This window comes from Lepidochelys kempii, chromosome 1 (genome assembly GCF_965140285.1).
Source record: "Lepidochelys kempii isolate rLepKem1 chromosome 1, rLepKem1.hap1, whole genome shotgun sequence".
NCBI lineage: Eukaryota > Metazoa > Chordata > Testudines > Cheloniidae > Lepidochelys > Lepidochelys kempii.
In genome coordinates this window covers 110,557,066-110,567,174 of record NC_136380.1, presented here as the reverse complement: position 1 = coordinate 110,567,174, position 10,109 = coordinate 110,557,066, and the positions used below count along the sequence as shown (strand labels likewise).

Below are 10,109 nucleotides of genomic sequence, written 5' to 3'. Positions count from 1 at the left end.
CGCGTCCCACCCTCCCGCTCCCCTCTGGCCCGATCCCCCGCCCCCACGCCGGCGCAGCGGGGGGACGCTGGTTTCACCTGTTGCCCGGCCGGCCGCTTGCTGCAGCGGGAGCCGTCCGCGTTCCGCTGGGTGAGTGTAAATGGGTTTGACTGGCCGCTGATCCCGAGGTCAGGCCTCGCTCCTGCTCGCCAATCCCGCGCTCTCCAAACAGGCCCCCCCCTCCCCCTCCCGCCCCTTGCGTCATTCGGCCGCAGCCGCCCGGCTGCTGCCGCCCGGCTGGAGCCCCCGCGCCGCCGCAGCCACTTGTGGCGCCTTGGTTTGCTCTGCGCGGGAGGCCGAGGCGATCCCCCCGCCCCGCCTGGCGGGGGCTCCGTGCCCACGAACACCTGCCCCCAACACGCACACGCACAGCCAGAGGGTATTGCCAGAGCCGCCCCCGCCCGCCAGGCCGCCAGGCAGGGGGAGGGGAAGGAGAGGGAAAGCAAAGGCGGGGGATGAGAGAAGAAAGGAAGGGGGCAGCGCTAAAGGGCTGGGGGAGATGAGCGGGGGCTGGGGGGCGAGGAGGAGGAAGGGAAGGAAAAGCCTGGGGGCAGAGGGAGTGGAAGGGAGGAAGGGAACAGAACAGGGGGAGCAGAGGGTAGGGGAGTGGGCGGGGGTCGGCAGAGGGATCGGGGCGCAGGGGAATGGGAGAGGCGAGGGGGCAGGAACACGAGCGGCCGCCTCATTTCCCCCCCAGCAAATCGCGCTGCAAAGCAGGGTGAAGGGAAAGCACAGACGCGGGTGTGTGTGTGTGTGTGGGGGGGGGGGGGGGGGGTGCAGTCCCTACTTTATTGTATCCCGCCGCCCGCCCGGATTAGCTGGGGGTTTCCGGGGAGGGGTCTACTTTCTGAATAAGAAGAAAACGTTACAGCCCTGCCAAGCGCTCAGGTCCCCCACCCCCTCCAGCAGGGCTGATGTTGCCTGGAGGAGGTAGCACAGCTCGGAGGGAGGGTCCGCGCCCCACCGCCAGGCTCATCGCTCGGGCTTCCTCTCCTGGCGTGGCGATCCGGGGGGCTTTGCTCTGGGTGCCCGCAGTTTTGCGGGTAGGTTCTGGAGACCCATCCCCTTCCCAAAGAGAGTATCCGAGCGGGCCACTTCATGCAGCCTGACATCTCCCCCAAGAGCTCAGCGTATTCAGTCGCCAATGTCCCTCCCCCACTTTTACCAGCCCTCAGGCTCCTACACAATGCCCCCCACCGCCCAGGGGGAGTGGAGTTTACGGGAAACCCTAATCCCAGAGCCCAGCACAATCCTCACCCCAGCTAGGCTGGCTACACAGCGCTCCCCGCTTCCCCCCCCCCAATCGTTGGGAAAAGAGCTGCCAGTCAAGGCCAAGTTTGCCTTCTCGTTTGAAGTTTAGAAAGAATCGACCCCCCTTAGCAAGTTCTGCCTCCGACCCTGTCGGTCCTTCTCCCAAAAGAGGTCTAGATGAGGGCCGGAGCCAGGCCAGGAGCCAAGAGAGGGGCAGCAGTGTCCAGGGGTGGGGGAAGAGCTTTATCTCTACCCCCTAGAGGGGGGGGGGGGAAGCCCTGAATCCAAAGCCCCCAAGCTTCATATAACAGAGCTCAGTACTAACGACATTCTCCCCTCCGCCCCCTCCTTTTTAGTGCCTGGAATTTCCTCCTTTACTGAAAACGAAATGCGTAGTTTTTAATTCTTCCATATAGGTGATTTTAATAGCTCTGTCAATCATGTTAGAGGATGAACATTTCATACATTTTCGATGTAAAGTACTTAATCCATAAATCGTTTAAACCTATCTTTAGTTTTGCATATTATATTATTCATTTATATATAACTTGCAAAGAAAAGAGCCCGAAGAATGAACTATTTTACCATACCTAACCCTATTTTTCCGCCTAACAATGTTGTTTTAATGTTGCTTGTAGATGCTGTCTATAGCCACACACGATTAAAAAAAAAATAAAAAAAATCAAAGCAACAAAACCAATAAACCATGAGCAGATAATACATTACATAATCATGTAATTCTCTCTTTGACATTCATGGAGAGGATTTTATTCCCTTGAAAGGAATGCTCAGAATATTCGAAATTTATTTAACTATATTCGGGTTTGTTCTTTTTAATCCGGATAAATTAAAAGTGCAGATATTTCTATTATTTGTAGGGCTAATGCTAAATGGGGGAGGGGTGGAAAGAGTGAGGGGGCAAAAAAGGAAGAAAGGAAAGAAAAATCTCACCAAGAGTGGATGGAAATCGTTCTATACTTAGTTTGGTACTGTTCAAATATTTATTTTCCCAAAAAGGATTATTACATAATTTTAGTATGTAGAACAGTGCATACAACAGCATTTCCAAATTATATTTTGTTTATGCAAATTTAGTGGTTTATTCCCCCCCCCAAATAAATCTGAACTTCAATTACTCTGTAACTCTTCGAGAAAGGGCAGGTACCAAGGGTGCACCAAACGTTTTAAATATATATACACCCCTATATACACACACGTGTAGATATACACTCATATTGCACCACGAGCCGAGAAATATGTGTGTGTGTGGTATTAAGAAATAGTTCAACAGGTACTCAATTTATTCTGCATATTTAAAAGTACAAATGTGATTATTTTAAATTAGAAAGATAGAGGACCATGCTTGGTTAGAAGGAGCACAACTACACAGCTTTCCCATAAGGTACTGGTTTGTGTGTGCGGTATTTGTACACTGAACATTTCACAAGCCTGCTCTGCTGAATGTCTAAACCTGCACACACAACGGTTTAATAAAGGATCCAAATAGTTACAAAACGGATTTTTATTACCTTGTTAGAAATCAATAGACATCTTTCAGTAAAATTTCGCAATCACTTTAACGAATGAGTGGTTTAAACAAAATTATCAAAATGACTCCAAAGAGTTACATATGTCAGTTGTCATGTTAGCATTATAGTTAAAGTGCAATCTCTAATACGGACCGAACCCGCTCCTTATTAACCAACTAACATTGCCCCATTTTTGGATGGAAAAATTACTTATTCACCACCAATAAAAAGATGCTCTAAAGCCTGCTGTAACGATGTTTCCACTTCAGACGTTAAAATATTTCTTCTTATTTTTTGTTTAAATATGTTACGACTAATTTCAAAATTTATTTGCTACAATATGATTTTTAAATGCAATACTGACTGTTGTCGTTACTATTAAATGAAGTTTACAGCAAACTTTTAATTCCAGAATATCGCAAGGTACCGATAAACACGTAGAAAAAAATATAATAAATTTTCAAAGCATTAAACAACATCAGGATCCTGTTAGGAACAAATACATCATTTTTGCTTGACAGCTTTTCACACCAGTTGTAAGAACTTGCATTCCAGTTACAGAGGATGTGCGTGTGTGTGTGAAGTCCAGCGTTGTTTGCAGCCCCCTGGGGGAGGGGGGGTTGGGAGGGCCAGGACTTCTTAAATATTTTTGGTACAGAGATTGTTTTTCATTACACTCAAACCCAATCAGTTTCTCTTGCAATTGTTGTGGTGATTAGAGAGGAACTTGTGCATACGCTGGAGTCTTTGCATCCCTCCGGGACAAGGTTTCCCCATCGCTGCTGGGATCCCCAGTCTGAAATCTGAGGGAAAGGGAAGGCAGATCGTCCAGACCTGATAAGAGCCCCTAACCTAGTTCAAGGTGGAAAAGTTTGCTAGCCATGAAGTTACTCCAGGTTTGGACAGTCAGTTCCACAAATAAAATAAACAAAATGAACCATGAGTACTATGGAAAGTATTTTAATAGGTCGCCTTCTTAACAATACTTAACAGATATTAAAATAATCTTTTAAAAAAAGCTACACCACTTTAGTTACTTTCATCCCTTCAGTTTTATATAGATTGTGAGAAATCTAAACACAATATGGGATTTGTTTTCGGTTATTTTCTGATCATATTTTTAAATTTCCTTTCCAATTTCTAGGTTTACCGGTTATATTTTAAGGCATACCATGCGTATAAAATTACTACCTTTCGGGTTTATTGAAAAAAAAAAAACAGGTGACTTTTTCCACTTTGAAATTTATTTAACTCAGTATTCAACGAACGCATCCTTAGGATTTTTCTTTAGCAGAAAGGCTTTTTAGTAAACTATATACACAATTCCCTCGTAACGCCTAAAATAAAAATTAATTCACAATGCATTTACAAGAAATCATACAAAACCAAACAAAACAAAAAATAAAAAAGGTACAATAAAGTTTTACAAAACCAAGAATAATGTTGCAGTCGGGAAAAAAAGTTTTATAAATAAACAAACAAATAACCCCCCCTCCCCCGCAATAACATCTACAAAAACTTTTACGTGTGGTTTTGGATATGTCTTAGTACGTGTAATAAATGAGAACTGCTTCCCCATCAACTTTGTCTTAATTAGGCACTAAAAAGCCTGCACAAGAAGCGATCCAAGGAAGAAGCGGGTAACGCTTCTGCGGTATAAAAGTTGGCATCGCCTAGATCTTTGTGTGATTATTCTTATTTTTTTTTGTCCTTTTGTGATTTTTTTTCTCTTTAGCAAATAAAACGCTCTATGCCTCGTGGGTGAATGATAAATACTGTACAAAAAGTCTCAATAAAACACAGAAGTTCAGTCTAAAACGCAAAAACTAGTTTTAGAAACTAGTTCTAAAAAAAAAAAAAGGTAATGAGAGCAATCGTTACCTTTTTTCCTCATTATTAATTATTAATTATTATTATTTATTATTATTATTACAAGAACATCCAAACATTTTCTGTACAAAAAGGGAGCCGGCGGGGTGTGTGCGCTGGGAAGGGGAGAGGTGGCGGCGGCCGGGCAGACAGAGGTACCGTTCAGCCGGGTTCAATGCAAGTTTCTGTCCCTCTCCTTCCCGCCCGGCTCAGATATGTGTCAAGGGGACCGTGCCATTGACCCCCGTGCTGGCGCTCTGGTAATGCTGGGGCAGGGAGTGCAGCCGGCTCTGCGCCGCAGCCGGGTCCCCGCCTTCTCCGGCCGGTAAGTACATACTGATCATCTCCCGCAGGTCCCCGGGGCACGGGGCCCGTGAGTGCGCGGTGACGGGCGGGCTCACGCTGGGCTCCGACTTGACCAGCGAGCCCAAGGCGCCCAGAGCTCCGGAGGAAGCCGCCGCCGCGGCCGCGGCCGCCGCGGCCGCCGCGGCCGAGTTCTGGTGGGGCTGGGCGCCGTAGGAGATGGCCCCGTAGCCCGAGGGCGAGGCGCTCATGTAGCCCTGCGAGTTGGAGATGGGGCTGTACTGCAGCGCGCTCATGTCGTAGCGGTGCATGGGCTGCGGGTTGTGCGGGTGCGGGTGGTGCGGGTGCGGGTGGTGCGGGTGCCCGCCGCCGCCCGGGTGCTGCCCGTAGGCGAGCTGCGCCTCCTGCATCATCGCGGCCGCCGCCGCCGCCGCCGCCACCGAGCCCGGGTAGGCGCCGTTGGCCCAGCCGTTCATGTGCGCGTACCCTCCGCTGGCCGTGCCGCCGGGGCTCTCCAGCCGCTGGCCGACCCCGGCGGGGCTCACCCCGACCCCCATGCCCACCCCGACCCCGGCGGGGCCTCCCCCTGCCGAGCCGGCGCTGAGCAGCCCCCCGGCCAGCGAGTACTTGTCCTTCTTGAGCAGGGTCTTGGTCTTCCTGCGGGGCCGGTATTTATAATCCGGATGCTCCTTCATGTGCAGCGCCCGAAGCCGCTTCGCTTCGTCGATGAAGGGTCTTTTCTCGGCCTCGGACATGACTTTCCACTCGGCCCCCAGGCGTTTGCTGATCTCCGAGTTGTGCATTTTGGGGTTCTCCTGGGCCATCTTTCGGCGCTGGCCCCGGGACCACACCATGAAGGCGTTCATGGGTCTCTTGACCCGGTCTTGGTTCGCTTTGTTCCCACCGCCGCCGCCGCCGCCGCCGCCTCCGGCTCCGGTCTGGCCCGTTAGGTTAGTGGGGCCCTGGGCTCCACCGGGGGAGTGCAAGTCCGTTTCCATCATCATGCTGTACATTCAAGTAGCTTTTTATTTTCCACAGGCACCAAGCATAAAAATATCAAACATAGAGAGCCAAGAAGGAAGGGACGAGAAAAGACAAAAAAAAAAAAAAAAAAGAGCACAACCGGCAACACCTTAGGCAAAAAAACTTTCTCCTTTGAAAACCACTTTCAGGGCTTGCTGGCGATCTGAATTCAAGCTGCTCAAACAGGTGCAAGGCAAACTTGCTGCTTCACTTTGCAAGGAGGAGGAGTGTGCAGAGCACTCAGAAATGTCCTTCTTTCTCTCCGGCACACACGCACACCCCTCCTTTCTCTCTCTCTCTCTCTCTCTCTCTCCCCCTTATTCTTGACAGAGCTATTTTGTTGTTGTTGTTCTTTGCTAACTTTTAGAGAGCTTGTGTGTGATATGCGTCCGCTGCTCCCAGGTGAACAGAGGAGAAGAGAGAGGAAAAGCCACCGAAAAAAAGTAATTAAACGATAAGTAAAAAAGAGGGAGAGGGAGTGAGGAGAAGAAAATAGAGAGGAGGGGGAGAAAAAAAAGCCCCCAGAGCCAGAGAGAAGTTGCACAGTAATTTGTTCTCTGTGGTTTCCCTCCTCTTGCCCTGGAGGAATCAGGAGAGGAGGAGCTGGCGAGAGACACACAGAGAGAGGAGTCCAGCAGCCATACACCGCGCACCGAACTGGGATTAAATGAGTTTGCCGTGGCCAATCGGAACGCGGCGGCGGGGGATTATTTGCATGCCGCGCTGAGGAGTGACGTCCGGAGGTGAGAAGTATAAACTATTCTAGGGGTGGAGGGGAGGCTGGGAGGGGCCAAAGAAGGGGTCACGGCTACCGCGCTTTGCCCTGCTAGGTAAAGAGGAGTTAATAGCAATTAAATACCATTAGAATCCTGCAACAATAAGAACCCCTCACTCGAAACACGTAGAGTGCTAGCTACATAGCCTACAAAAGCCAGGAAATCACAAAGTTATGGGTGACATCCTTGCCATAACTCGGGCAGGTGTGTGTGTACCTGTCTCAGGACTACACGATGGTGCGTGGTGGGAGACATGAAATGTTTTGTTGGCATGGTTTTGCGTGCCTTGTGTGTTCGCTGGAGGACCACAGGGACACACCATCTGCATTCCTGAGCGCTAGCCTTACATTTGAATCTTCTGCCTGCGTGCCCTTAGAGACCACACGCTCTCTTCAATTCTCACCGAACTTTCTCTCACTCCTTTTAAAAGATGGGAGTGGTGAAATGGTTGGGAGAGCCTATATTATTCTCATATATTTATTCAGTAGACCTTTTAATCAATCCAGTACATCCATATGAACGCACTGGTTTAAAACCTACGCTATTGACTTCCAGAGCAACAGCTTCGCAGCTGTTACAGTGGTTTGTATATAGTAGCACACTTCGGTAGATTAATAAATAATATCAACATGCCAGTCCATATCTCGATGTTTACTATGTTAAATGTGGAGTTGAAAAGACAGTGGCCCGATCCCGCACTCCTTACTCAGAGAAATCTCCCACGGCTATATCAGCGCCGGTCTCCGAATTGTGTGGTAGAGATCTATCCATTCTTCCTAAGGAGTTATATCTACTGGGGCATTGCCTGGATGATGACTGTAGACTCGGACCATAAATGTTTCTAAACAAGTTAATGACATGGCTGTTCCAAGTATTGAAAATACACAAAGGCCTAGTCCATAATATAGGCTAATCACCTAAATTGCCATTGTTATATATTTAGATCTAGGGGTGTTAAAGTACCGGAGGCTCCTAAATGTATATATAAACATCTTGTATTTCTATAAAGTAAACATGGACAAGTTAATTCTTTGTGAAAACGTTAAAGGGAACATTTTTGTTCCCTTGCTGACCAGTGAGACAGATTACAGTGATTTTGTATTGCGTTGCAAATAAGGGTGTATAACGAAAGTGACGATATATCCTTAATACCCTGTAAATGCCCATTCTATAGTACAAATACACATATATGTATTAGGATCATAATAATATTTCATCGTGTGGGGGGAAATGGACACCCGATATCCCCTCTTTTTCTCCCACTTTATGTGAGTGTTAATTTTCGTAACCCTAATGGCTGTCCAAAGTATAGAAATAATACCAGTCACCACCATTACTATAGAACTGTTGTACAGTAGGGTTGTTATAATATACAAGGCAGCAGCACGATGCTGTGTGTCCAGATTAAACAATTTTCGTTTTAGATTACTGGACATTAAGTAGTAATCTCCTCACGTTCATTTTGATTAATTTAGAAGAATAATATTACTTGAAATTTTTGATTGAATGTATGAGGCCTGCTCCTGCTCCCACTATATTCGATGAGAGTTTTGCTATTGACTTCAATGGGAGCAGGATCCAGGCGCTATTTTGCAATCTGCTGTTTGTTTGTTTTTTGAGGCAAAACTTCCCTTGAAGTCATTAGTGAAATCAATGGGAGATTTACTTAACTAAGGATTATAGGATGGGGCCCCTCAGTGTTTTAGTAGCCCGTTTATTTTAGCTAATGATAATGAGTTTGTTACATCTGTAGAGGAAAAACAAGCCAAACATTTTAGTTGTTTAATAATGTATTTTAAAAGTTACCAATTAATAAGTGTGTGTGTGTGGGGGGGGGGGGGATTGTTTAGGAAATAAATACGTTTCCCCTTTGACAGCTGATAAAGAAAGGAGAGTTGAATATTGTAATAAACCAACAGATAAAGGCAATGATTTATAAGAAGTTTTAACTGTTTTTTTCACTTAACGACCGAGTGATATTTTATTTTTGAAATTAGATTTTAAAATAGCCAAAGACCTGAACATAAGTTGCATGAAACAGTTTTGGTGACATCTTTTCCATAGGAATTCGGCAGTTCGTTTAACACCTACCCCGAGATCTAACGTTCATCACAGGAAGAAGTTATAATCCTTGGAATTTGGATAATTGACTTTGACTCAGTATAGATTTTTTTTCTCTATCAATCATATTCCCTCAAATTGTTTCCAAATATGACATTGCCCTTTGTTTCCCCGGGCATTTAAACTGACGGTAGATGTTTAGCCTTGAATTATACTGCGCTATTGCAAGTGTTCAAAGCTTCCGCAATAAACCTTTTATGGATTATGTTACTATGGCCCAGTTGCAGGCACTCTGGGTGCCTGCATTTATGAGCTTTAGACTCAAACTGCAGGTGTAACTTGTTGCCAAGTGACAGTTGATTGACAGCTGCTGCGTGTGCCAATCAGGCAGCAACAGGGCATCCAGCGCCAAGACTCCGGGTCTGGCAAGGGGAGAAGAAAAGCCGTACACTAGCTCATCCACAATCTTTCTACTTTCTCTGGAAGCAATGCCACCCCCTCTTCCAGTAAACAAACACCCCTCCCCCCAAGCAATAAAACCCATCGACTCCCCTCCTTCCACAACAACAAAACTGGCGCAAAGAAAATACCCACCAACCAACCAAACTCAGACAGGCAAGGGCGAGGAGCTCTGCCTAGCAGTGATGCTGTTTGGATGAGGCCATGTCACATTGGGCCACCCCTTTGAGGATCGCCAGGGGAATAGCGCACCCCCATGCCCCCGTCCCCCCCGGGACAGACAGAACAGCTAGCTGTGAATGCGAATCTTTGCCCTCACCCTCAGAGCTTCACTGGTGGGTTCACTTAGTGTGTGTGTGTGTGTGTGTGTGAGTTGAGCTCCTTGTCTACATTTGCACTTCGTTCTTGTGTATCCTGACAGGAGATTGTGACGTTCTTGTACAGCACCGACTTGGGATAAGGAGCCGCCCAGGCTAGTGAGCAGGCATCTAAGTTCCTGCTCTTTCCTTTGGCCCTACTTCCCAGTGTGTTGTGGGCTGCAGAGCGCAGAGCAGATCCAGGCTCGAGCCTCGAGCAATGAGGCCTCCAGGCCTTTGAGAACTTTGCAGAAGTGAAGCTAAAAGCGAGTGGACTCCGCGAGGCTGTGCGATAGCGGGACAGACACTGTCTTGCCGGCATCGCCCCGCCGGGGGCGGGGGCTGGGGACCCCCACACGGACTGGCTGCGGGGAAGAGATTCCCCCAAACTCGCTCTGTGCAGCGAGAAGTGCAGTTCAAAGCAGCCCGAAGTTCGGCGGGGG

The 10,109-nt window shown here is 47.8% G+C and overlaps 1 protein-coding gene and 1 long non-coding RNA gene across 2 annotated transcripts; one reads left to right on the top strand and one right to left on the bottom strand.

The window, feature by feature from the left end:
- Positions 1-2,174: 2,174 nt before the first annotated feature.
- SOX1 (SRY-box transcription factor 1) lies at positions 2,175-6,631 on the bottom strand. The gene has a single exon (XM_073350008.2). It carries the CDS (start codon positions 6,002-6,004, stop codon positions 4,898-4,900), a length of 1,107 nt encoding a protein of 368 aa, XP_073206109.1. The 5' UTR covers positions 6,005-6,631; the 3' UTR covers positions 2,175-4,897.
- Positions 6,336-9,034, top strand: LOC144930715 (uncharacterized). Its single transcript, XR_013636033.1, has 3 exons — positions 6,336-6,457; positions 6,600-6,757; positions 8,855-9,034. It is a non-coding gene; the product is annotated as an uncharacterized LOC144930715 (long non-coding RNA).
- Positions 9,035-10,109: the final 1,075 nt, after the last annotated feature.

What these genes read in the sequence shown, in the direction of transcription:
- SOX1 (XM_073350008.2), bottom strand. Translation starts at nt 6,004, where the DNA reads ATGTACAGCATGATGATGGAAACGGACTTGCACTCCCCCGGTGGAGCC.